The 25,824-nt window shown below is 30.1% G+C and overlaps 6 protein-coding genes across 18 annotated transcripts; 3 read left to right on the top strand and 3 right to left on the bottom strand.

Moving 5' to 3' along the window:
• Nucleotides 1–340: 340 nt before the first annotated feature.
• On the top strand, nucleotides 341–17,767 carry LOC123720647. Of its 4 annotated transcripts, none has more exons than XM_045656679.1 (14): nucleotides 341–357; nucleotides 1,378–1,572; nucleotides 1,693–1,887; nucleotides 2,394–2,504; nucleotides 2,962–3,015; nucleotides 3,912–4,020; nucleotides 4,225–4,342; nucleotides 4,692–4,827; nucleotides 11,053–11,192; nucleotides 12,881–12,999; nucleotides 15,586–15,740; nucleotides 16,064–16,193; nucleotides 16,777–16,952; nucleotides 17,525–17,767. In XM_045656679.1, exons 2-14 carry the CDS (start codon nucleotides 1,404–1,406, stop codon nucleotides 17,638–17,640), a joined length of 1,728 nt encoding a protein of 575 aa, XP_045512635.1. In that variant the 5' UTR covers nucleotides 341–357; nucleotides 1,378–1,403; the 3' UTR covers nucleotides 17,641–17,767. The 4 variants fall into 4 exon arrangements, with proteins under 4 accessions (XP_045512635.1, XP_045511772.1, XP_045513472.1 ...); XM_045655816.1 differs by lacking the exon at nucleotides 341–357 and adding an exon at nucleotides 909–1,056; XM_045657516.1 differs by lacking the exon at nucleotides 341–357 and having other exon boundaries at nucleotides 1,121–1,572; nucleotides 2,962–2,982.
• On the bottom strand, nucleotides 5,052–7,858 carry LOC123708444. The gene is made up of 4 exons (XM_045659556.1): nucleotides 7,704–7,858; nucleotides 6,886–7,050; nucleotides 6,487–6,665; nucleotides 5,052–6,256 (listed from the first exon to the last, which is right to left on the bottom strand). The coding sequence occupies exons 1-4, from the start codon at nucleotides 7,733–7,735 to the stop codon at nucleotides 6,066–6,068; spliced, it is 567 nt and encodes a 188-aa protein (XP_045515512.1). The 5' UTR covers nucleotides 7,736–7,858; the 3' UTR covers nucleotides 5,052–6,065.
• On the bottom strand, nucleotides 8,566–10,594 carry LOC123709225. The gene is made up of 3 exons (XM_045660792.1): nucleotides 10,350–10,594; nucleotides 9,562–9,680; nucleotides 8,566–8,913 (listed from the first exon to the last, which is right to left on the bottom strand). Exons 1-3 carry the CDS (start codon nucleotides 10,523–10,525, stop codon nucleotides 8,702–8,704), a joined length of 507 nt encoding a protein of 168 aa, XP_045516748.1. The 5' UTR covers nucleotides 10,526–10,594; the 3' UTR covers nucleotides 8,566–8,701.
• Nucleotides 17,768–18,701: 934 nt separating the features above from the next.
• On the bottom strand, nucleotides 18,702–20,179 carry LOC123709961 (transcription initiation factor TFIID subunit 13). 8 transcript variants are annotated; one of them, XR_006754023.1, is made up of 6 exons: nucleotides 19,827–20,168; nucleotides 19,579–19,757; nucleotides 19,343–19,500; nucleotides 19,188–19,244; nucleotides 18,879–18,912; nucleotides 18,702–18,804 (listed from the first exon to the last, which is right to left on the bottom strand). XR_006754023.1 is itself a non-coding variant. In XM_045662827.1 (6 exons), exons 1-4 carry the CDS (start codon nucleotides 19,866–19,868, stop codon nucleotides 19,193–19,195), a joined length of 447 nt encoding a protein of 148 aa, XP_045518783.1. In that variant the 5' UTR covers nucleotides 19,869–20,179; the 3' UTR covers nucleotides 18,702–18,804; nucleotides 18,879–18,912; nucleotides 19,188–19,192. The 8 variants fall into 8 exon arrangements, 5 of the variants coding, with proteins under 5 accessions (XP_045518783.1, XP_045519616.1, XP_045517962.1 ...); XR_006754003.1 differs by having other exon boundaries at nucleotides 19,192–19,244; nucleotides 19,827–20,166; XR_006754063.1 differs by having other exon boundaries at nucleotides 18,702–18,799; nucleotides 19,192–19,244; nucleotides 19,827–20,166.
• A 274-nt stretch (nucleotides 20,180–20,453) lies between these two features.
• Nucleotides 20,454–22,058, top strand: LOC123709360 (RNA-binding motif protein, X-linked 2). 2 transcript variants are annotated; one of them, XM_045660641.1, is made up of 6 exons: nucleotides 20,466–20,484; nucleotides 20,583–20,647; nucleotides 20,764–20,916; nucleotides 20,991–21,120; nucleotides 21,222–21,371; nucleotides 21,929–22,058. In XM_045660641.1, exons 2-6 carry the CDS (start codon nucleotides 20,634–20,636, stop codon nucleotides 22,019–22,021), a joined length of 540 nt encoding a protein of 179 aa, XP_045516597.1. In that variant the 5' UTR covers nucleotides 20,466–20,484; nucleotides 20,583–20,633; the 3' UTR covers nucleotides 22,022–22,058. The 2 variants fall into 2 exon arrangements, with proteins under 2 accessions (XP_045516590.1, XP_045516597.1); XM_045660634.1 differs by having other exon boundaries at nucleotides 20,454–20,647.
• Nucleotides 22,059–22,904: 846 nt separating this feature from the next.
• Nucleotides 22,905–25,238, top strand: LOC123715584 (inositol polyphosphate 1-phosphatase). Of its 2 annotated transcripts, XM_045670739.1 has the most exons (5): nucleotides 22,905–23,047; nucleotides 23,190–23,862; nucleotides 23,941–24,085; nucleotides 24,302–24,501; nucleotides 24,685–25,238. In XM_045670739.1, exons 2-5 carry the CDS (start codon nucleotides 23,427–23,429, stop codon nucleotides 24,924–24,926), a joined length of 1,023 nt encoding a protein of 340 aa, XP_045526695.1. In that variant the 5' UTR covers nucleotides 22,905–23,047; nucleotides 23,190–23,426; the 3' UTR covers nucleotides 24,927–25,238. The 2 variants fall into 2 exon arrangements, with proteins under 2 accessions (XP_045526695.1, XP_045526686.1); XM_045670730.1 differs by lacking the exon at nucleotides 22,905–23,047 and having other exon boundaries at nucleotides 23,060–23,862.
• The last annotated feature ends 586 nt before the right edge of the window (nucleotides 25,239–25,824 follow it).

The following is a 25,824-nucleotide window of genomic DNA, read 5'->3' as shown; positions in this document are numbered from 1 at the left end:
ATATTAAAAAAAAGTAATGATGATGATATTAATTTAACCCTAATGGGAAGACATATAGTGACAACTGACAACTTTGACAATCAGCATATGAAGAATTTGAAATAAATCTCATCCCACGACTCGTTTGTCAGTCTCTATATATTATTATATATATATATATATCTGTCGTTTTAGTTCAAGGGCTTGACATAATTTTACATAAAATTTAGCTTTAATTTTTTAATTACCATAGAAAATAGAAATTTGATTTCCCTTCTCCTTAATTTATTGTCGTGAGTGGTCCCTCTATTCTTCGATAAAAAAAATGTCTGTGACTCTGGCTTAAAGATTGTCCCTTCAAATTTAGGGGATACCAAGGTACTTCAGGGATAACTTTATTTGGAGGGAATTTTTGGTGGTAATTAATGGAAGGAGGCAACGAATCTATACAATGTATACTAAGCATTGAATACAACCAACAAACTAAGCCAAAAAAATTACTAACTAAAATACTCTAAGATCAAAATTATACTCAACATTTAGAAAAGTACAAAATGCTTTAAAAATTATGTACGAAAAGAAAAGTTAAGAAGTATAAAATTAACATCGTTTAATTTATTTGTTATCTTCATTAATATTATTAGTAAGGTAATATTTCAATAGTGTATCTAAATGTGTAAACCCTTAAAATAACTATAAAACCCAAAGAACACACTAAACCAAATAAAACGCAAAGCGCTGTAATACTCCAAGATCGAAATATTATACAATTTAACTATAAAATAATAGTTAAAGTTAATATGCATCATAAATACCTACTACTACATTTAAACTTGAAATTACCGAGTGTACAACAAAAATTTAGGGGTTTTAATCGATATGGATATTTGAAGTTGATTCTAGGGGGAACACTCTGTAGGAGTTGGAAAAAACTGATCTGTGGAGTAAAATGGTCAAGCGGCAAACAATTAGTATATGAAAACAAAATAATTAAAACTTATAGTCTTATTAGATTAATACTAGTTACTCTTTTAAAGTAATATATTTCAAACCAATTAAAAACAATTACATTATATTGTAAGTACAAATTATATAATTGTAAATTCCTGTTTAATTTATTTATTTTTTTACTTTAGTTGTCCTTCATAAAACATCACATGCCGCCCTAAATTCCATTATGTCAATATTAATAAAATTGATCTAACTATCTGCGGTAGTCAACGTACACAAATTAGTAAACCATATTGTATCGTAGTGTGTGTCTGCTTATAAATCAACCTTGGCTCCTATTAAGTTTGTAAAAGCTTGGTGTACCGTATAGCTGACGTTTGCCTCGAAAAGGACAAAGTTATGAGTCACCTCTGATCTCACGGTATTATATTTAATTTTACGATTCAGAGAGTTGCACTCTGCAAGACATTAAAATGGCTGAAACAGAAGAAAAAGTAGTAATGACACCTAAAAGTAAAACCCCAACATCTACCATATTGGTGATTGAAAGAAAAGCTGTTTCCATACCTGAGCCAAGTGATAAAATTCATGTTGCTGGAGGTGATCACACAGGAATAATTATAAACAAAGAAAAGGTTTATGGTAAGTTTCTTTTAAAATAACAATTAAAAATTGTTTAAAAATCGGATTTATGCAGTAAAATAAATCAACTCTCCAAATTAATTATTTAAACCATAACATAAAACTAATAAAATGTTTCAGAAAATGGGTTATCAGAGCCCTGTCACGCACAGTTAGAATTTTGTGTATATTTGGTGTCTGCAGCTAATGGTACCCACACAAGAGAAGCAAGAGCCTTACGGTTTTGGTTTAAACCTGAAGTCTCTTTACATGAATGTCCACATGAGGCTCAAGCATTCTTTAGGGAGCTTGTAAGTCCACAGGATTTTCCTAAAGGTACCCTACTGATAAAATTAATTAATTATTAATATTTACCCAACATTAGCCTTGTAATTGAGTGATAACAAATCCTATCCTGAATGATAAGCCTTTACAATTCAATTATAAATTAATTGAATTTGAATCTGGTTTTACCATTTTCTGATTATTGTGTAGTACTTGGAGGGTTGACTCTGTTATATTCATGTAAATGTTTAAATAGGATTGGTGATCCATTTCTTAGTCATTGGATTGATTGGTCCAATAATATACAACTATTTGTATGTTAGAAATTGTAAACTACTAATACAATTTTACCAAAAACTTTACTAGATTTATAAAAAAAACTATATCTTATCTCATTGGTCTCAAAATTTATGAGCCATTGATTAGTTGTATAGATATTAATACTAACTTAAATTATGAGGCAAGTGTTACTTGAGAAAAAATACCTATTAATAGTATTTTTACCTAATAATTTTTAAAACTAAATATTCAATAACTTATATAATATTGCATTACAGATTATGTTGGTTTTATCAAGAAGATAATAAAGTTAATGCAGAACAAATATCACTTATTGAAAGTGTTGGAGGTGGAATTAAGACAGGAGGGAACAGGTCCACCACCACCAGGTTGGTTTTTCAAGTTGAACAATGGAATTTTCATATGGAAATATGAAAATACCTATATCCTATATTATGAAATATATAAATACTTCAGCACATTCTTATTTTCTGTAGTTATTTTAAGTATAAACTCTCCAATGGGGAATAAGATTGTTTTTATTTCTTATTATATGTCAACTAGATCAACTTCTTTACCTACCAATACATTATATAAATTTCATTGTATCTGTGAATGGAACCCAGGGTGTCCAGGTCATGCCATGTGCTTGACCCACTAAGGCAAAGGTACCATTATGCTAGCTGGCATGTATAAACAAGCTACATCATTGTCCTTTAGTAAACAAAATTAAAAATATATTATGGTTAGTGAAAATATAAGAATTATTTAGAAATCTACAAAAAAGTAATTGTTAGTTATGAATGTCCATAAACTCATATATTAAATTTTTTTCTATATGAACAGAGGCAAATGGTGTGATATCGCGTAAGGATATAGTATACAAGTATTGTAATGGTAGTATGTATATATTTAATATATTATTTTGTTTGCATGAGATTTTTAGTTTTGCAACTAAGTAACTGCTACATTTTAATTGAGTTTGTTTTATGTCTAAATATAACTGTAAAAATCACATCTATTTATTTTTATATAAACAAGTTAGGGTACTTTTTAAACAAAGTAATGTGTCTTACAATTGTTGTAGAAATACTTAATTAGACTTACAATATAACATATACATACAATAATTTGTAAAAGCACTATTCTTCACTGATAATGCTGTTATTTTTTAATCTAAAGCATGTATATTAAAACGATCATTAGCACTGCACTGAAATTATAACATGTTACTTAGTAGAGTGATAAATATGTATTATTACCTAATGTGCAGCTCACAAGCAGTTAATACTAAAAAACTTTTACCTAATAGTGATAGATGTAAATAAGACTCTGTTTTGTTCTTTACTGTTTTTTATACAGTCAATTACATTATTAGCCTTATGTTATTTGTCCCAGAGCCGAAGCTTAAATACCTATTGAGTAATGTACCAAGTAGGCTACTGAGACTTATTTAAAAACAGTATTGGTTGTACATAAGAAGCATTTTTATTATTTTTGCTATGTATGTCTATTTTACTGTTATATTTTTGTATGAAAAGTCTCCATTTTACCACATTGTAAATACACAGTGGATATATTCATAGCACCTTTATGTACATTATGGTGTACATGTTACAACACTCGAATAAGATCTTATCTCTGCGGTACTACATATTTTTAAAACTTTAGGATGAGAACCAAATATTAATCCAATACCTTATTCTCATATGTGTACACTAGAATGAGCAATACTGTTAAATATTGCATGTAACAGAATTGACTAGCAAAGGATTAAAAAATATATTTGATTTCAGCATTTATTGATGATAGTATAGCAAATCAAACTCAATTTTCGGAACAAAGAGTATTGGATATGATTGAAAATGCATACCCAAATCCGTTGACTGTAGAAGATTTTGTCACGTAAGTATCTGCTTAATTTTTTGCACGGCAAAAACCATTCCTTCTTATATTTTTTTTAATGTTTAAAAACAATGCCATTATGCAAAACTTACTGTGTGCCTCTCTGAAAGTGTCTGCTTCATACTTACTCAATAAAAAACATTTCTGGCTTTGATTGAATAATAAGGTATTTAATAAATAGATATCATGCAATTTAATTTTTAGAGCTGGTCCATGGTCCAAAGCAGAGGTAAAAGTTGCATTGGAGTCTTTGGAAGAGAAGGGTCTCACTAGACCAATATCAGATGGTCTATACATACGGCAGCACAGTGTTGATACACAGGTACATATTCTATGGTTATCAGAAATAACTTTATACTTCAAATAAACCCTTTAGGATATTATGCTATGATATCAAGTTTAAATTATCAATATTACGTGTATACTTTTTATTAGATAGCTAAACATAATAAATAAAAAAATTAAATTATTATCAAAATAATTGCAATTACATAACATTCCTCTTTTCTTCATTTCGATAAAGCAAGTTCTAAATTGTATAATTTTAAATAAGTAATAAACTTATCCGGAGCAGAAATAATGCTGTTTAAAAATGTATACATAATTTTTATGTTTGCTTTATTTATATACATTTTAGTAAGTTATATAAAAACTATAAATTTTCAATATAGGTAGTGAAACAAATGCCAACATTGTGTTCATCTCGGCAACCAACCATTGCTGTAGTGACTGCCTTGTACTGCGAGAAGCAGGCTGTTGACGCCATGATGGATAATCAAGAGACATATGTGCGATTTACAACAGTTGGTAAGTAATGTTTACTTGTTATGTTTATGCGAGTGCCCTAGGTGATCAACAAGATAATTCTTTATTATGGGCAACTTTGTTTTAAATTCAGTTTAACGTCATTTAGTGGCTCAATTTTGTTTTCACAATGACTAAATTAGAATATTTCTTATTTAAATAATATTAATATCTACTAGAATAACTTACTTTCTATTTTTTCCTTTTTTGGGCATTAAAAATACATATTACATCATACAATCATTTAATCCATACAATAAATAATTACTAAATATTGGTGGGAGTGTGTAAGTTAACGGTTTCAATAGCTTTATAATGTGCCATTTATAACTATCTGAAAATAATATTTACCCAAGCCTTGTTGTAGCTTTCATTTTAGGCAACAATTTATGCTAATATTCCCTAAAGTATAGATTATACTTTATTCATAAAAAAATTAATTATTGACTATTGAAGCCTTCTTAATTTTATTGCACCTACGAAAATTTAAATCAATTTGCAAATCATACATGACCTAAATATTACTAATATTCGCGCATTGCTTGGTTTGGTAATGTTTCATATGTAAATTTAGTCAGATTAAAATGCTTCAGTTTACAGACCATAACCAACCATACAAAAATCAAAGACTTAAATTAACAATATCAGAAAATTGGAATTTATCTGCACAAAATAAATGAGTGGAGTTGATCATATAACTTTCTATTTTGCGATAGTTTTTTTTTCCAAAAATTATGACTTTACGTAGATTAACCCGTTTATCTTTGCTTCCAAAGTTATTTTTGTTTCAAAGGGAATAAGTAGAGTAGCATAAATCAAGATGTATTGAATATACATTGCAATATATTTGTATTGTGTAGTATACACAACTCTACCAACCAATAGTTTAAATAGAAAATACATCAACATAATACAAAATACTGATCAAATTAGATAATTTATTAATAATACTTTTATGTATATAAATGCATAAATGGGTATAGTGAGTATAACAAATACTAATTCTTTTATATGATTGTATAAATTTTTTACAATATACAAATACAAATAGTTCCTAGAACTGATATAGTTTTCAAAGATCTCTTTTTAATTACAACTTAAGCCTGTTTCTATCTTTAACAATTATAAACAGGTAGATTACTCACGCTAAACACCTCATAATATATGTTGTACAAAATCACATGTTGAATTTATACAAATACTAATTTAAATGCAAAAATGGCATTAATCATTTGGTTATATTATTGATTCTGATTAAATTTAATGCAAAGTTCTTTTACATTTAATATGTCATCACTTAGCAATATATGCGATATACTTCTCAAGTTATGTTTAAGATCAACTGAACACAAAAAGCTCATACCAACACTTAGGTCTATTTGGTTATATTCTGCATTGACATTGAATTCAAGTATAAATTCTGGTACTGAGTCTGAAAAAAAATTCCTAATAATATTATGATAAAAATGTTAAATGTTAATATATCATGAGAAAAAAAAAAGATATTTATTACTTACACACTCCAAGTGAAAAAATCTAGATAAGATCTACTAAAACTTATGATTTTTTTTGCAATCTTAAAACTAAACCTACCTTAAACTTATTATATCTATCAGTAATTAGACTACTTGGATATTGATAATATGTAGAAATAAGCAATACCTGGAAACATATCTGTAGGTGAAGGATCTCCTCTTGAAGAGTCTAGAATTTTATCGTATATTTGCCCATTTACTACTGTTCGTATTACAAATTGATTATTAAGGAAATCAGCTTCTACCTCACAGGCTATATTATGCTTGTCTATATAATTGTCTCCAGTGGTCAATGCCATGCAAAATCTGTAATTGTGTTTTTTATAATATTAGTAAATATTCAAAGTAAGTTTTTCAATAAAACATTTATTTAACCTCATATTGCACTAAAGTTTATCTGCTATAATCTACTTACTAATAGCTAATATAATTGTCATATTGCAGAATATAATGAAATTCAGTTATTTAAAGCTCAATTATTGCTTCAGATAAGGTTAGTAATAATGGCAAACCATGTGAAACTTACTTTTGTCTGTCATCTGATTTTATTATTCCCTCAACTTTTATAATATCACCATTTTCCAGTGGTCTTGGTAACCTAAAGGCCATTTCGTTCTCTCTATGTGAAGTAGATCCTAATGGATAACCATTCACTGTTCTTCCATTAATACCATCATGTGCTTCATTTGATCTTAAAATTAGATTTTTTATAGTGAAAACAGAAAAATGTTAATTAATATATTTTATACACTACGTTTGTGCAATAAAATAGCTGTTGAGGAAAAATATTTTGGTAAATGTTTCTAGTTGTATTCGGGCGACCTGTTTACAGATTACTTGTTAATTATTTATAGTCTAACTTATAATACCTATTATCATTCAGGCTTAAAATTATTATGTTAGTTTGATAAATACTGAGAATTATTTACATTTAACATAACACTACCTATTTTTATTTAGGTACTTTATTCACTGATGAGCTGATTGTATAAAAAACTTTATCTGTACAGATATCAAATACTATTCTTACATTTTAAATCGCTAAAAACAGTTTAGTTTTGTTTTACATGCGGAATTTTGGTACAGAGAATCTATTAATAATTATACATTATAAAAGGTTTGACATTGACATTTTGTAGCGAATGCGGCAATGCGCATGCTTCAAGTTCGACTAGAATCCGGAATTTAATTGGTTGCTAGTTTATACTTCAAGTTCACTCATCTAAATGTAAATATGTACTCATGTAAATAAAAACCAGACATTTATAAAGTAAAATAATTATTATAATTAACGACACCATACATTATTTTTATATTTTTCTTTTCTAATAACACAAATATTACCCAAAAAGACATTCCCAACACACTTTAAGCATTTTTAAACCACGAAATGTAAATTTTCTTTAGTTGTAACTGTTTCTAAACTCTAACGAACGTTCAGCGCGTATCAAGGAGAGATTTAATGCGCTATACGGTGCTCGGTTATAGGTGACGTAATGTTGAAAATAAACACTGATATTGGTACCTACCGATCACAGCACCGTTACACACCTTGAGTCTAAATAAAATCACCTTAAGCTTCTCAATGCCACCAAACTGCCCATTGCCTTTTCTATGACACGCAAAGCTTCTTATTTAGTAAAGCATATTTTGGTTACAACTCCTGATATGTATTATTTAAAACTAATATTTTGTTGGTTGGCCTACGGCGATCTCGGTTTGAGCTCTTACGCACGTATAGTTAATTTCGAACACGCCAGCTTGCGCCCACACCGCACACTTTAATCTGATTGTTCGAGTAGAGAACTCCAAATTATTAATATATTATACCAGTTATTGACTACTTAATATAGAAAATTCTTAGTATTAAACCATAGTTTATTATATAAAATTACTTTTATCTAATCTGTCATACTTAGTTATACTGACGAATAGATAAGAAATATCGAATCTATTGGCCAGCTATGGCCAATTTTCATATTCCATATTGTGAGGTACATAGTTTTGTTATATGTACTTAACAGGTCGATTGTTTCAGCTTGAGTACGTGATTTTGTAAAGTTTTGCATTATTCATAAGCAATTGACGTGCATAACTTATCTTTCCTTATCCTTTACTTCAAGAACACAAAATCGAAATGAGGACACTACATCGGTGTGTTTATTGACAGAAATCTGTATGGTGTTGTCTTAAATAAAAATATGAAAGGGTTTCAACATTTTTATTAAAATATGTTACATTAAATTTCAAAAAATAGTTTCGGGCCAGCCGAAACTCCCAATAATTAATTGACTAGAAAAAATATCACAGAAATTGTATGCGTTTGCGCACTCAGTTCAAGCTTACTTCAAGCTTGATTTCTGGAAATTGAATGTCATGTTTACAACATTCTGTTTGCCGTTTATTAAAATTTTCTCAATACTGCTTAGGGAATCTACAGGGCATCTGTTTAGAGTCAGTAAACCTGCGTTATCACTTTCAAAATACATTTCTATAACGTCTATTGTTTGATCCACCGATCTTGCATCCATGTATATCGTATATGTTATTGACTCTGGAACAATATTTAACGTTAGCTACTTTTTCCACTGCCAAGTTTTTAGCCGGAAAATATCAAAGAATTCCGGAAGTGCAGAACTTATATGCGAGGTTGTTGAGATATCAATTCAAACTAAGCAGTTTTATGAAACATGGAGAATGTTTATGACATTCCTCTGAATACTATATGTATATAAAAGCCAAGGGCGAATTAAGAATCGCGTCAGGGAGTCACCCAGTCAAAGTCAGTAAAATTTTAACTAATGTGTTAAAATTTTCTTCTTTAAATATAGTTTCAATAATGTTAAATAATATGGTCACCCCATTTCATCAATGTGATTTTTTTTGTAACAAGTTTCTTCTGAGTTTGTGTAAAATGATACTTCGAGAATAATATGTACTATGTCTAGCGTATCTGATGTAAAGCGACGACAGCAGTAGGTAAAAAACTATAAATATAAATTGAATTCAGTGGAGTGTATTAAATATTCTTTAAAAGTTTCATCTGTTTCCTTTTTATTACAATTAAATACGTTATAGTACTAAACACGAGCAGAGAGCATAGAGCGGCATGCAGTAAGTAGGATGTCTCGGAACTTTTACCACAGACAATATTAATAATTGCTAATCTTATATTTTTATAATTTAATAATAAAAATTTTACCATCTGCAGGTCGAACATTATACGGGAATTCCGTAGAATCTTGTATAACAACTTCCTTTTGGGGTAGGAACGTCATTCCGCAGGCATAATCAAATTTCGTCAAAAGCATTATCCTTAACCTGTTTTATTAAAATCTTCAATTATTAAAAGTAATAGTTCGGTATATTAATTTATAAATAGTCAGGTATAATAGCTAACAGTGAATGACGTAAGTCATTTTGGCATTTTAAGATATCCTATAGATAAGCTATGTCTCTATTTTCATCAGTTATAAAGCCAGGATCGAGAGTGCGAACCTCTGTCTTTTAAACTGCCATTGGACGGCGGAATCATTTATAAGTGCTTCCTGCCTTATAAAAGTGGGGTATAAGATATTTATTATTCAATTTTTTCACGAACTCCAGAGGACGAATCATGTTTCATTTCATTTATCATGTTTTTAATCTCCTATGAACCACCATGACGAGATTAAAGTTACACACTGGTATTCATTTAAAATACTTACATGCATAATAAAAAGTGGTACTCAAATCATTAGAATATTCGTTCAAAATTAATTGACTTTCGATATTGCTGTTCATTCAAACAACGGGCTAATCTAGTTTATTTGAAAACAATTTATTAATGAGGTCGCCTAAATTTCTAGGCGTCCTCAGTGTCAGCATATTATATTGTATGAATGAACTAATAATTTTTTTTAAATGCCACGAATGAGGTTACACTCTTTGTTAATAAGCCGTTCGTTCACCTTGTTTTTGTAAGTCAAAATACTGGTAAAGTATACTTACGTGGAATCAATCTTAAGTTTACCCTGTATTGTTATAATGGTTCCACTCGACAACTCTGTGGGCAGATTGTAGGATGTCGAAGGTTCACTATTATTTGGGGCACTATGCACACTTCGGGACATTCCATTGCTTATTATCATTATTAAAAAAACAATTACCCGTACACTTATTAACATCGTATTACATATCTATATTCTTGAATGTTGAAGAATATGCATTTACATACGTGCTTTACCTCAAATGGATTATTGTGGTCTGTTCGGTTTATTTTACAATAATATTATCTACTTTGTGAGTCACGTATTGGAGGCGCAAATTAATATATTCAAAACCGGTTGATATATAATAAAAAGTATCAAGAACTTTTTATTTTTTATATTGGCTGACATTTTTCATATAGACGTTAAAGTTGGTAAATCTAAGTTAAATGCTACAATAAAATTTGACATTTTGCTTTTCTAACCTTGCTAAGGTGGAAATGACAAAAGACAAAAATATCTAGCTATTTTGATTGGGGAGTCCGTATGAGTTTCAACCAAATATCCTGGCAATTAACAAAAAATAAAATTTACAAAGTTTATGAAATCATATCTAATTTATTCATATAGGTACAATAATAAAAAAATGATAGTTAAAATTTACTAATAGTGTCATGGCAGGAAACACGGCCACATAATTATATTTTTTTTTTACTTTTTTAAAGGAGAATCAAATGTGTACACCTTGGGTAGTATTGGCGCTCATCGCGTGGTTACCACCAAATTGCCATCCGTGGGACGGACCCGGGAAGCTATGACTGCTGCTGGAAATACTACTACCAGATTGCTTGGAATATTCCAAAAGGTAAAATTATATTATTACCGATTCAGCCTATGTACAAGCTATCCTATTCATACCATACCTCGTTGGTAATTTTTGTGCGGACAAACAACCACATTTCTTGTATGATCTGCCATTCAGAAAGTTTTGCGGAAATTTTCGTATATTATTGTCAAAATTCATTCGGCACATTTAAGTTAAATTATCATGTACCTTATCGGGTCGATAACATTTATGATTACGATTTTAAATACAACCTAAACCCCTATTTTATTATGAATTGTTGCGCTCTTTCGAGTGTGGTTTGGATTAATTAACCTCTTAAAAACCCGGCGCTGATTATGATGGAATCATAAAGGTCCATTGTACTTTTAAGCAGAAGACTTTTCAGCGCATTTTTGGAGATCTTGAGTCAGTGACCTCTTGTCCCTACCAAAATCCTGTATACCATAAGTAACGATACCCACGGATGTATATAAAATTGTGGTTTTAGTAGCAGGTACCACAAGGTCTGTTTTATCGTCTCCAAATAGCGGTCAAAATAAATATATGGAAGAAAGGCGTCCGAACTTTTTTCTGCTCAGAGACAGTTCAATTCACTAATATGATATAAAAATAAAGATGATAACTTGGGAACAAAATTATGTAATATGGCGCCGACTAAAACTCAACAATAGCATAAACCAAGCTATGACGACGAGGCTAACTTCGGAGAAATACTACTAGCACATCATTTACATGCATGCATATTGTTGTTGCTGACACCGATCTGTTTAGTTTTCATTTCATTGTTACGTTTAAATCTGTCCTTGATACATTAAAACCTTAATGTGTGTCTAATTGTGAAAACCATAAAAGAAATAATACTTTAATATATAAACGCTGATACATTGTAACCACGTTACTTAAAGGAAACAACTGTTGTTTCGCAAGACCACGACTTTACATGGATATAATGTGCCATATGCGTACGGAATATAAACTTTCCTTCAGTTTTTAGTGAATAGTTCTTATACATATATAATCGGAATTATTTCTGACATTAATTGATTGGTACAATAATCTGTAAGCTGTATTAAAATCGATCAAAGTCGTATTATAATACGCGTGCATTCCTACTAAAATAACTTTAGAGACGGCTGAATCGAATATAGTTACATTCCAATCGGCCATATGGCGAAAGATATCTTCCAAACGTGCTTTATGTAAATTCATATATTTTTTAAATAACTATTGTATTACATCTTACAATGAGGCGGTAATTCATTTAACCTTTCCATAACCTTGTAATACAGTATTTCTTATTGTTAAGCAAAATAATTATATTGAAACGTAGGTAATACAAATTACATTTGAATTTTGCGTTGTTTTATAAATTGTATGGTTAAAAACGAGTTTTTTTTGTCCTGTGCAAAATTTCAGACTTGTCAAATTTATCCAGTATGTACTAGAAATATGTCTAGTCTTTATACGGGATAAGGAAACGATGCTCAGCGCTAGATCGTGTCTTTTAATCTCAGCCTAAAGGCCAAAACAATTTTTATTGCAGACATTTTGGTTTGGAAAATATCGAACATTAAAACTATCGAAAGCTGTGGAGAATTTACAAAATTAATAAATTCTTTTGCAAAAATATTGCTTAGACAGCTGTGTTTATATTGTAAATATTAAACACTTGTTTCATATGTGTTAAAATTAGATGATTGTTTTAGGTGGAGTACGTATTTTTGGTTGGCGTTGGTGGTGGCGTACCTCACTATACGGATTATAAGAAACACGTGCGCCTAGGTGACGTTGTTGTTTCCACTCCTGCGCAGGATTTGCCGGATAAGTATGTTATTCGTTGCATTATTTTTAATTAATTATTTAGAATGAATTAAGTGAAACACATGAATGTTTTTAAGGAAGGCATTTAAAATGTTGATTTATTAATAAACCTCTCAAATAACTATTGGTCGGGCACTTCACGTGAAGCGAACAACGAATAAATATGAGGTAGAGTTTATATTCAGGTTAATCGTACCTCTACTTAGTATGAACGCAAACACGTAAAAAAAACTTATGATGTTTATTTAAGTTGCCTTTAAAAGATAATGCAAATTACTCATGCAACTTGAATAAAGAATGAAACTTGAAATTACGATTTTCTAACAGGATTTTTTTAAATATCATGATTTGCAATTTCTTATAGATCTTTATTTGATTTTTTCCCTTGTTGATTAGAAAATAAATATACAAGAATTGACCTCCAAAACCGAAAGTAAAAATTTTAATAAACTTTAAAAAATAGTTCAAAGTATATTTCAATTATATTAGAAGTGTCATAGTGGGATGGTTACTAATTATGAAGATTTACCTGTCCGCTTTACGTGAAATGCCGCAGGTTAGGGCGTATCCAGTTGATGTAATAAGTCAAATTAGGACTTCCATACTCATTCAATAATTGTTTTAAAAATTTACAGTGTATTTATATTATAAAATTATAACTGGCACCCAAAATAACAAAAACTTTCCTTGGACGATCGACAAAATTATGGTAATTACCTACTGGCACTCACCTAATTATGAAAGAATTTGAACCATATGAAAGAGTATAAAGTGTATGGTGTTAATTTAGTTTATTAGTTACTCTAATATCTAGACAGATAACAAGAATATCCTGTGTTATTTTTGAAGTTCGTATCTTTTCCCTAATTATTCGTTAAATTTTTTGACAAGTCAACCAATTGAATTCGTCAAAAATGATTTGAAATGTTGCATAAAAGATACCGGTCGTATAACTATTAACAGTTCGTGTATATACTTCCTGAAAATTAGTATGTAACAGTCATTGTTATGAGATAATTTCTTAATAAAAATATACAAGGATCTAAATGTCTATGACTAAGTGTTGCTGTATAAAATGTTTAATTAAATTTCATTTATGTCACGTTCTCGGAATGTCACCTGCAGTTTCCCCATGGGTTAGTACGCGCGGTAGTTTTTATACATAAAATTACCATTGAGCCTTGACTGGGAAAAAATATATAAAATTTATTGAGAATCTGATTAACAATAACTAATCTAACTAGATGATAAGCACATAAATAACAATAAGATGTTCAAAAATTATGTTTATTTTACAAACTAGGGCAGTATTTAATATCTATTACGTAGGTCAACTGTCTTTTATGCAAATTAGTACATATACGAATGTACTAATATGGGGCCGTTGAAGTATTACGCAAGCAGATTTACTGCAATTAATCCCCCCCCCCCTCCTCTTATCAGCAGAAGTAAGCAAAGCTCTCAAAAATAACAGTACATAAAAGTATTAATTTCTTGTAGGAATGCTCGAAAATGCATTTCGTTTCAAGCATAGACAATGTGTGAATAATATGTGTAAAAAAGTAAATTAATTACTGTTGATGTAATCACCGAATGAGAAAAAAAAGACACCCCCTCCCTCTATAGTTCTTACGTAATACTTGACCGGCCAAAAACTACTTAACTTTATAGCAAAGTAACATTAGTTCTCGATTTTTCTTTATGCATATTAAGAATTCTCGACACAATACCGTCAAGGTTTTATACGAATTTAACGGTTCATCAACTCTGTAGTGAGGCTATAAAAGGTCTGACCTACAATTTAAAAGCGAAAAATGCAAAAGTAGTTTTTGTCAGTGTTGCCATATAATGTAATGAATTCAGCAATACGAGTCAGCATTTTATACCAACTGAAATAATTTAAACTTAAACCGTTACAACTTAAATGGAAATGGGTCTCTTCCAATTTTGAAAAAAGAAAATCAATTTTTGGCTGTTTCCTTACGCAAATGACGTCACTCATACCAGCAAGAAAAAACTTTTCTTTTCAATCTTTTGATGACATTGAGCGTAAGCTGCATTTCTTATAATTATAATGGATATAAGAACTAAACAAAACAGTGTCATGATTCCAACGTGTGCTTGTTAACCTCAAATTTGTTGGGTTAATTGGTAATTAATGCTGATTTCATGCATTCATTAACGTCATAGCGCCGATCTATTTATTGGGAATTACCTTGTATTTCATTCATAACAACCGATGTAAATTAATAATTATACTGTATATCTTCTAGTGAGTGCTATAAATAAATATTATATAAATTATCCTTATGATTTTCCTAATAAGCCGCAGCTTCATTACGCTATTGATAAGTTGTTTCAGAAAAGTAGATTTGAAAATAGCGGCAAAAAAAAACATTTCCTATATTTAAAAGATGATATACATTGTATTTATATATATGATGTTAATCTATAAGTATTTGAATTATCAATTTCAATTTTTACCAAACTAAAGCTTAGAATTTGAGTTTATATGGTGTTTAGTTATCAATGGCCTCTTGGCTTCTTTATCCTAGAGTTCACTTCAAGTAGAAAGAAAATATAATTTCAGATATGTATATGTATTCTGCGAAAAAGCAGAGCGTAACGAGAAAGGCGGGTGGGACTACGAAATAAAGCCATACAAACCAGTGAACTTCCTCTTGCAAGAATTAGCTCAGAGAATTTCTCACTCGAATGGCCTTTGGACTACATATGTACAAGAAGGTATTTTATACACGACAAACATAAGAACTTATATTAATTTCTATCAAGTTTGCATACCTGTTTTTTGGTATTTAAATCGATTTAAATTAATAACCCTGGCCAAAACGTGACTTTTTTGTGTCAAAAGGCATAAGAAGCAATTACCAGAGAGTTATACAATTATTTTTATCATTTTAAGCCTTTTTTCTATTAGACTGTGTATTTTGTATGTTTTAAGGACTTAAAAGGTGTAAGAAATTCATAATCGACAAAAAAAAAAATCTAAATTCTTGAATTTCAAACAACTCTAATTTGTTGTTTAAAATAATGTTTTCTGGTTCTAGGTCTAGAACGTCTTAAGGACCTGCCAGGCCGCTGGGCGGCGCCAGAGCAAGGCACAGATCGCCTCTGCGTTGATGTAGGAGATGGAGCATTTATAGAAGTGTCGCATCCTGCACCAGCCGGTGAAAAAACGTAAGATTATATTTTGTCCCTACTGTTAATTTTCACTGATTTAAATAATTTTACTCTTCACTAAAAATGAAATTAGTTAGTGTAACATTTTATAGCCTAGTGTGCCAAGGCAAGCAAAATACATATTTGAAACTGGAAAATGTTATACCAAATATATTGTATATTTAGTATATAATCATTTATACCAAAATATTGTTATCAATTGCAACAGAATACGTCATTCACACACGAATAGCATGAATCATTAAAATAAACATTAACGAATGAAAGCCTGTATAAATAATTAAATAAATTCGCGGTTATATCAGTAAAGTTTTATCTAATTGTGTAATACTCGAGTACACCAAAGAATGATACCAATATTATTGTTTAAAAAAAATTTCTTATTCGTAAAAACTAAATCTGTACTAGTCACTTTCTGTTAAAATACTTTATGTTGTGATGAAAACGGGCTGTAATTAATTCAACTTTTAGCTGAGCTATTAAGAAAAATAAATGGTCACGAAACAGATACAGAAATCTTAGGTCCAGACCTAAAAGATTTACTACTTTTTTTTTTAAATAAATTATATTATTGTTACAGCCGCGAATCCCGCGTGCATTGTGCGCCAGTAGCGGGCGGACGTGCGGTGTCGTGCGGGGGAGAAGTGAGGGCTGCGTTCGCTAATCACGCGCGCGCTTTGGCCTATGATTGCGAACTCGACGCCGTCTTGGACAGCGTAGTTGGCAATCGGAAGGATTGCTTTATATGTATTAGAGGTATGTTGTGTATATTATAGATTTTAGAATTGTTAATGGGTTTTTACTGCTGAACTTCTATAAGGTACATGTGTTATTTGTAACTGACCTATACAAGAAAAAAATCTAATGGAGCTCATGGAGCATGGGACTCCTGGATTTTCCTAGATCCAAAAATCGACGTACGATAGGAACAGCTGGTGGATCTAGGTTATCAACTAATTTTGGCGATGAAAGAAAATCTTCTAAGAAACTGCAAGTTTGTGTTTTCATCTTGGAGCATAAATTGTTAAGTCAAGTTTTAATGATGCAAGTTCAAAGTAAAAAAAAAATGTATTTATACACCAGAATTTTCCGAGGTAGCTTTTGACCAAATTGCGGTTGATTTAAATGTGTTTATTATAGTTTAGAAAGTATATTTCCAACGTACAAATAAATCGGTTTAAGACAACGATTGGCCGCCTTATTTGATGACATTTGACAAATTTCATTTTCAGAATCAAATTTATCAATACACGTTTTTTATGTATAACGTTAATTACACCTTAACGCAAAATAAACGTTTATGTTTTTTTAAAATAATATTTTTCTAGGTATATCCGATTATCGTGATGGCACCCGTGGAAAAGAATGGCAACCCCACGCTGCTCTCACGGCTGCCGCTGTTATGAAAACTATTATCGCTGCCATGGAACCACCCACAGATTAAAAATATTACGAACATAGACCATAAGAGTATGACATCACATTTTATGGCCTTTTGCCCTGTGATTAAATTCACTATGAAATTCGTATAATTACGAAAACGTTTGTTGTAATAAATTGCATGATTTAGATTTTTACCAAAGTAAAATGATGTCAAAATTCTCTGGTGCTACAAACCAAAAACTGTTTTTTTAACAATTACCTTCAAATAACAAGTGATGGTTCTTGTCAATTATTACCAGTTTATTGCCTGATCTAAACAAGGTTACAAGTTAACTTGCCTTATTTTACTAATTTGTTACAAATGTTCTTGATGTTTAGACCCTAATCATGTTATTCCCATTTCATATTTATAATGTTGTAAACATTAATTTATCAAGTGTCCTTAGATATATCTAATTTTGGTATTGTAGAGGGCTCAAATTAAGATCTTCCTTATAAGGCCTTATTTATATTGCATTTTGTGTGCATTCCTCAAAGGACTGTTTTAAGATTTATGCTTCTGCTTTTATACTTAAGAATTTTTAAAGTTTTTAGAGTTGATAGTTCTAATGTAGGAATAATATTCACTCACTGCCAACAGGCCTATTTATTATAATAATCTTAATATGTTGACCAATTTGTTGTGAGATATATTCTAAAACCAAAGTAGATTTTGGCTGTTTTAACAGGTCTAGTCACCTGAAAATATTTTTATTTACACCTATTTATATCTGACATGTTGAATCCATATTTTATAATGTTTCATGTAGTTTTTTTAATATTTATACATTGTCATTGTTTATTAGAATTTTACATTAGAATTAGCTTTGTGCCACTTATTATAAGTATGACATTATGTTAAATGCACACATGACACTAGGTTATGCAACATGATTTGAGATTATTGTGTATATTTTGATTTATTATGAATGTTCTGTATTTTTAATGATGCACAATTTCAATAAAGTATTAAAAATTTACCTTTAATTTTTATTTAATGAACATTTTAGTATAAATGCAAAGGTGAAATGATATGACCTTTGCTTGTGTCATCAATAATATAATTAATAATAACAACAAAAATATTTGTTACATTATTCTCAGGAAACTTTATTATTTTCTGCAGTTAGGTACTTCAGATCTAGGAATCTTTCCAGGACAGCAATCATTATGCATCCTGTCTGTACTAAAAACAAAACAAAATAAAACTGACTGAAATATTTGATTACCATCAGTTTCATAATTTGAAGCAATACTTACAGTTTTTGTCCAATTGTTATTTAAAGTTATCACTCTGAAATAACAAATAAATAATTTATTCAGTGTTACATACAGTATCATTTTGTTCTACAAATACTACACAATTTAGCTGTTGCGGACACAGAAGACATGTTTATTATGAAAACTACAACATATTGCCCAGTAATCCCTTATAATTGATTATTTATTTAAAATATCTAACGACAAATATGGTTAGTCATAGCCTTTTTTCATTATATACTATTTATTGTATAATAATTAGTAACATTGTGCAAAACACAAAAGCAATGTGTTTAAATAATAAATTACTTGCATCACTCTAGAAGCATGGGCATCACATGAACTGCCAATATTATTGTTGATCTTCTATAATATAAGAATGCTGGTTTTAGTTGTTAAAATGTTTATTAATTCCAAACAATAAATGTTTCACAAACATTCCATGAACATCAAATATTACTCACCAACATATTTAACTTCATCAAAAGCCTTTCGAGCCTTTTTTAATTCTTCATTCATTGTAAGAAGGTCTTTAACTCTAGCATATTTTCGGAAATCTTTACGAACAAGAAATATTATATCCTCTACTTGAACTCTACCTGGTCTACCAACTTCCATAGCTCTGAAATTAAAAAGTATATTTCATAAATATCAGTTAACAAATAATTAAGGCTTTTTAATAAATTAGAGTCTACAATACCTATGAGTAGTTTCTGTAATAAATTCGATAACCAGATCTTCTAGGAAATCAACACTCTCTGTATATGGATTTTGATCATCTCCAAAGCCATACATCATACACCGAAGTTCTTTACTGAATAGTCGTTTACGCCCAGATGCTGTAGCTCCCAATTGCTGTTCAGACTCATCATCTTCGAACTAGAAATATTCATTCTTCGGTAATTTATCAAAGTGTTAAGACACAATGGAGAAAAGTTGTTGGTTTACCTGATCGTATTGTTCAGAAGTATCAGGAGTCGGAGTCGCCATTTGTTTTTTGAACTATTCAAGTTTACAAATTCAACTATTTATTTACTAGTAGCAAAATTTAATTTTGATATGTAGTATGTACAAAATACAAATGGAACATTGGTTTTATTTATTGTCATTTAAGAGACTGTCAACTGTCAAGAGCTCAAAGTATGTAACATAAATTGTTTTATATAATTTAATACAGTTGAATATAGATATCTAATATATAGTATTCCATGAAATAGTAACTTATTTATTATTTTACTCTGAATGATACAATGCATACACAAGAAAAAAATGTCTATAACATTTTTGGAAGATTTTATGGCGGTGGGCCATAGAGCTAAAGTAAACAATAATAAATTAATATTTATGTTTAACTAGATACTACAATAATAATTTTAATACATATAAGTTTGAATCTGTGGAACTTTGCTTATCCCATTTGTTGTAGACTGCAGTAGGGCGAATTTCATAGATCTTATTTGACACGTGTCAATTGTAATTAAATTGTTTAACTACCTTCTCCTAACATAATTAAAATAAATATGTAATCTTATTTAAAATATATGTTAAGTCAAAGTGCAGTCCTTACTTAAAATAAATAAATACATAATTACCACATTACTGTATGGTATATTTACATATTTGGTATATTTAGTATCTGTGAGTTAGTATAGTATAAACAACATATAACACGGTATATATATGTTTGACAATAATATTTTTCAGAAATGTTTGTTTTTTAATTACCATTTGTAAAAGTAGGATTCCAAAAATATCATGAATCCTATGACGTGAGTACTATATAGATTTATATCGGGATCGGGATTATTTAGGATTCGTTATATATCGTATTACTTATACTTTAAATGTTACCAAGCATAACCTATATTTTGTTTCTTACTTTCAGAAATATTAAAAACGTTCTCAAGCTAAGTGAACGCGAATTGACAGGAAATTCTAAAAGTTCTTGGCACGATCAGTATAAAAACAGCGCTTGGATTTTTATTGGTGGCCTACCTTATGATCTCACAGAAGGCGATATCATTTGTGTTTTTTCCCAGTAAGGATACATAAAAAGTTTTAAAGTGTATGTTCATCATTCCTTAAGTTTTATTATATGTTCCTAATTTACAGGTATGGAGAAATTGTTAATATTAATTTAGTAAGAGACAAAGCAACTGGAAAATCGAGAGGTTTTGCATTTATCTGTTATGAAGACCAAAGATCAACTATATTAGCGGTTGATAATTTAAATGGAATTAAGGTTACTGTTTGAATTTACATTGCTTTTAAAGTAATCTCCAGTATGTAGTATTGTATCTATTGCACTTTTAATAAACATTAATATAATAATTTAATCTACAGATATTAGGAAGAACAATAAGAGTTGACCACTGTGAACAATATAAAGCACCTAATGCTGAAATGTCAAAACTGGATGAAATTACAGCTTCCATCAGAACAGAAGGATGTGCACCGAGTATTCAACATCAACCCGTGACAGATATCAAAAAGGTTACATACCAGAGTTTCAACTTCATAGACAAGTTTATGCCGGTACTGATTGACACCTGCCCGGAGAATACCTGCATTGTCAGTGTAAAGAGCATCCCCTTTACTGTCATCCACATAGCAATGAACAGTGCTAAGTTACAACAAATCCTTGTAATGCAGAAGAAATAGGGTTGGGGATGGGATGCCTTGTGGGGCAACAAGCTCCGTTGATGAATAGTTTGATGCTCTAATTAGCCAGAAAGCTGTCTAGTTGCACAATTTTCCAGGCAGCTTAAATAGGCTGGAAGCTTTGAAAGAAGTGCTTTAGGCCTCACCCAATAGCAAGCTTATTCTATATTCAAACTTCTTACTTACACTATTCAGAAATTGCAATGGCTAATAAAACGAAAATATATCTGATACTGCTGAACTTCTAGCAATATTCCTAATAATTTTATATTAACAAACAATGACAATAGAGAACTAGGTCTAAAGAGGTTGCATGAGTGGGCATCTTCTTTGTATCTTTTATATTTTTTACAGCTTTGTAATGAATATTGATTAATATTCTTTTACAGGAAAAGAAGAAAAGGACACACAAAGAAAAGAAAATTAAAAAGAAGAAGAAAAAGAAAAGTCGAAGTTCCGATTCCGAGTCATCTAGTAAATAAATATGCATATGCTTATAATAAAAAAATATTAAATATATATCATGATTCATCTAACTCTGAACCAGTCCTTCATTGTGTATCTGCAACAATAATAACTAAAATTGATATAGTGTTACAGTATAAATCTGTCATTAAAAGGTATAGAGGAAACTAATAATTACCCATTTATTATAGATTCAGGGGCATGTTCTGGGTTTGATTCTGGCAAAATGAGTGTTTCAGAATGTAGGCATTAATAGTTATTTGAACAAGTAAAACTTTCACAGCTGTCAAATGCAAACCAATAAAGGTAATCTTTGAATTTAATGTTCAACAGTTGAAACAATATATTATATTTTAGCTACCTATCTAAAAAAACATTAAGAGTCCTAACCGAACATTTTTTAGAGGCAACTTTATTTATAACAAATGATCATGAAACAGATACAGAAATCTGAGGCCAAGACTTTAAAAGGTTGTAGCGCCATTGATTGGGGGGGGCGGTCAAAAGGCGTGAAAACACGTTATTGGCTGAATATCTCCTAAACTATCCATCGTAAAGAACAATTCAAGACATATTTTGTAACAAATCCTTTACCTACAAATTTATGTAACTTTTTATCATTAATCCAAAATTCAAACAGTTATAAGTATAAAAGTGAAAAAAAAACCTTTTTTCGTTAATAACTTTTTTCTTTATTGTACACTCCTCTTAGAAATTATTGTAAGAAACAATATTTTAGGAAAAAAGGCAGTTATAAATAAGTAAAATTGTAGGCCTTGAACACAAATTTTTGAAAATATGTATTAAATGAACGAGAGATCATAAAAGTAAGGTAAAATATGTTATTTTGACCGCGTTGTCATGAAGCATTGACAAACCCAACTGTCAATTTTGGAGCGCTGTAACAGAGTTTCAAATTATCGAAATTTAATAAAATTATAGAGGAAAATCTTCTACAAAATTTTCCGACTTCATTTTTGGATAAAATCAAATGAAATTTAGCCACAATACATCTGTATTTTGTGGCTAATATTTCTGGCAAAGTAAATGTTTGATGTTGTAAATATTGTAAACATTAGAAATTGGAAGTTACTTAGTTTTGTTACTATAAAAATTTACAATATTTTTAGGAATTTATCTAGTTACCTATCTTGCGATACATTAAATCATGTCATTCTTTCACAGAATGTAAGAAATACATTAATCCTACTACTATTATATACAATAATCTAATTTGACTTATGATTTATAACTAAGTAACGAGTAAGTAGTGAGTTGGGAGCCATCAGATTTAGCGTCAAGTAAAATCAATTGCGTAGACGGTAGCCGATAAGCGCAGTACATCACTTGATGTATAAGTAGCCTTATTAAATTAGTTACAAATACTAATTATTATAAACATTGAGTAACAACATTTGCGAGATGTCAAATGTCTTGGAGATTTTAATTTTGGCCTCAGAGAAAGCGGCGCGGATAGCTCGGTCTTGTGCCGGTAATAACGACTCGATTTTAATAGCTGAGAAAAGTTATGATGCTAATCCCCGATTTGATAAAGATTTCAAAACTATCGCTGATGTATTAGCCCAAGAAGCGGCCAAATCATTGATAGTGTCATATATACCCGAGCTTAAGGATTATGTACGGGGTGAAGAATGCTCAGACATAGGTGGTGTTACAATTTCCTTGAAAGAAACCTTACAAGAAACAATTGATTTACTTAAAATAATTTTACCCGAAGAGACAGCTAAATGTATGGCTGAAGCAGCTCACAGTGATATAAAAAATATGGAATGTGAAACTATTCCCAATCTAGGATCAATTGACTATTCAGATTTAGGAGTCTGGATTGACCCAATTGGTATTACTAATTAATAATACTAACGGTATAAATTATTATAAACATCCTATTCAGTGTAGATTGTATTGTTTTTTGTAGATGGTACAGCAGAGTTTATTGCTGGAGTCCGTGGAGAAGCTAAACCCGGTCATGGTCTTCAGTGTGTCACAGTTCTTATAGGGGCATATAAAAGATCTACTGGAGAGCCCGTTATTGGTGTAATCAATCAGCCATTTTACAATGGGTAATATACTATTCCATAATTAGTTGTAGTAGGAACTGTCTCATTAAACTTCCCAATTTAATTTTTACTGATTTTTACCAAACAATTTTGGTATTTTTGAAATTTGGTATTAGTATTTTTGTATGGCAATGGAAATTAAATGTTAACAGGAAAACCTAATGTCCTACATATTAAGGAAAAAGATGTATGCAAAATTAATGTCTAAATTTATTTCAGTGGCACAGGAAGGGTTATTTGGGGCATAAGTTATGGTGACATTAAATTATGTTCTCACGAAAAAAGTACTTCTTTACCGAGAAAACTGATTTTAATGAGTAGTGCTGAAAACGAAAATGTAATAAACAAGTTTAAGGATTTAGGTTGGGAGATACAATCTGTGCCAGGAGCAGGTCATAAACTGCTCAAAGTTGCTTTAGGTAATTTTAATTAAGATGGCATTTTATAGTTATTTTAGGTGTTATTCTTAGTCGAATAATAGGGTTCAATTCAATTGTACAACATCATAAAAAACTAATTCTAAAAACTACAATTTACAACAAGTATAAATAACAAACATAATATAAATATAAATTAATTTGAAATTGTAACAAATGTAACAGGTGAAGCCACAGCATACCTTGTTTCAAAGGGAACAACATTCAGATGGGATACATGTGGACCACATAGCATTTTATCATCATTGGGAGGTGACATTATAAACTTCACCGATTTTTCTCTTGTAAAATATAACGATCCTGATCATTTGGATTCCCAAATATACTGCAATAAGCATGGAATTATAGCATTTTTAAATCAACATGTATTTGAAGAAATACAACAAGTTTTAAAAGAATTTATCTAATTGTATTTGACATTATTTCTAATTTTAGTATTAGCACATCTTTTTATTCCAGTTTTATGGTAAATTATTTTTTTGCAATTTGCTAAGCACATTTCTTCAAACGCATTTTACCCTGTATGCGCAATTCCTAAGTCATAAATATATTAAGAAAGTCAGTTTTAAAAGGATAAAGTTATTAATTACTAATTATGTGCTGTGTGCTAAAATTTTGAATGTACGGAATTTGTACCTGATAATTAATAAAATCTAGTCATTAAAATTTTAAATATCATATATGTTGAGTATAATATTATATATGTTGAGTGTGATATTATTGAGTATTATGTCCAATAAACGTTATAGACTTTAAATGTGTTTTATTTTCTATATTATTAATTTATTAAGAAAGTTAATTTATTGTGTCAATGAACAGTAAATTTTTATATTTTCAACAATATATATTAAGTAATATAAAACTGTTACATCGTATAGTCTAATTGCAATTTATAGCTTACATATTAGAAGAAAGATAAAGAAGCATCTATAAGGGCAATAATGCACTAGCGGCCTGGTCGCGCATCGTGGCGTGCAAATACAACGCGCTCCAAACAAAAAACCACGGGCCGCGCAGATACGTCGTTTCGATATCGTTGGCTTTCACGCTTTATTGGTCTATGGGGCCTCTGGTCGCGTGCGGCCAGGTGGGCGTGCTTCATGGCGATTTCATAATAATGTATCTATCTCGCTGCGCTATTAGAATTTCAATTTATATTTTTTTATTCCTATTTTTACATTTTGAACAATAATATTGTTGTAATAATTAGAAATAAATTTACGATTAATGCTTAACTTTATCTTTACGACGAAGCTACCAAAGTAAGTTTTGGCGGTATGGTGAAATTACATTATTTGATAATAC

This window comes from Pieris brassicae, chromosome 1, assembly GCF_905147105.1.
Source record: "Pieris brassicae chromosome 1, ilPieBrab1.1, whole genome shotgun sequence".
Lineage (NCBI taxonomy): Eukaryota > Metazoa > Arthropoda > Insecta > Lepidoptera > Pieridae > Pieris > Pieris brassicae.
This window is presented reverse-complemented; position numbering and strand designations above follow the sequence as displayed.

Bases quoted from the DNA above. Each gene is read 5' to 3' on its own strand.
- LOC123720647 (XM_045656679.1), top strand. From the start codon at position 1,404: ATGGCTGAAACAGAAGAAAAAGTAGTAATGACACCTAAAAGTAAAACC. The intron at 1,888-2,393 runs GTACCCTACTGA...ATTGCATTACAG, and splicing joins TCCACAGGATTTTCCTAAAG to ATTATGTTGGTTTTATCAAG. The intron at 16,953-17,524 runs GTATGTTGTGTA...ATATTTTTCTAG, and splicing joins TTGCTTTATATGTATTAGAG to GTATATCCGATTATCGTGAT.
- LOC123708444 (XM_045659556.1), bottom strand. From the start codon at position 7,735: ATGCTTAAAGTGTGTTGGGAATGTCTTTTTGG. The intron at 6,666-6,885 runs GTAAGTTTCACA...ACACAATTACAG, and splicing joins AAATCAGATGACAGACAAAA to ATTTTGCATGGCATTGACCA. The intron at 6,257-6,486 runs GTATTGCTTATT...ATTTTTTTTCAG, and splicing joins ACCTACAGATATGTTTCCAG to ACTCAGTACCAGAATTTATA.
- LOC123709225 (XM_045660792.1), bottom strand. From the start codon at position 10,525: ATGTTAATAAGTGTACGGGTAATTGTTTTTTTAATAATGATAATAAGC. The intron at 9,681-10,349 runs GTAAGTATACTT...TTAATAAAACAG, and splicing joins AAACTTAAGATTGATTCCAC to GTTAAGGATAATGCTTTTGA. The intron at 8,914-9,561 runs GTAAAATTTTTA...ATATTGTTCCAG, and splicing joins TAATGTTCGACCTGCAGATG to AGTCAATAACATATACGATA.
- LOC123709961 (XM_045662827.1), bottom strand. From the start codon at position 19,868: ATGGCGACTCCGACTCCTGATACTTCTGAACAATACGATCAG. The intron at 19,758-19,826 runs GTAAACCAACAA...GAATATTTCTAG, and splicing joins CTTCTGAACAATACGATCAG to TTCGAAGATGATGAGTCTGA. The intron at 19,501-19,578 runs GTATTGTAGACT...TTTTAATTTCAG, and splicing joins ATTACAGAAACTACTCATAG to AGCTATGGAAGTTGGTAGAC.
- LOC123709360 (XM_045660634.1), top strand. The intron at 20,917-20,990 runs GTAAGGATACAT...CCTAATTTACAG, and splicing joins ATCATTTGTGTTTTTTCCCA to GTATGGAGAAATTGTTAATA. The intron at 21,121-21,221 runs GTTACTGTTTGA...TTTAATCTACAG, and splicing joins ATAATTTAAATGGAATTAAG to ATATTAGGAAGAACAATAAG.
- LOC123715584 (XM_045670739.1), top strand. From the start codon at position 23,427: ATGTCAAATGTCTTGGAGATTTTAATTTTGGCCTCAGAGAAAGCGGCG. The intron at 24,086-24,301 runs GTAATATACTAT...AATTTATTTCAG, and splicing joins AATCAGCCATTTTACAATGG to TGGCACAGGAAGGGTTATTT. The intron at 24,502-24,684 runs GTAATTTTAATT...CAAATGTAACAG, and splicing joins ACTGCTCAAAGTTGCTTTAG to GTGAAGCCACAGCATACCTT.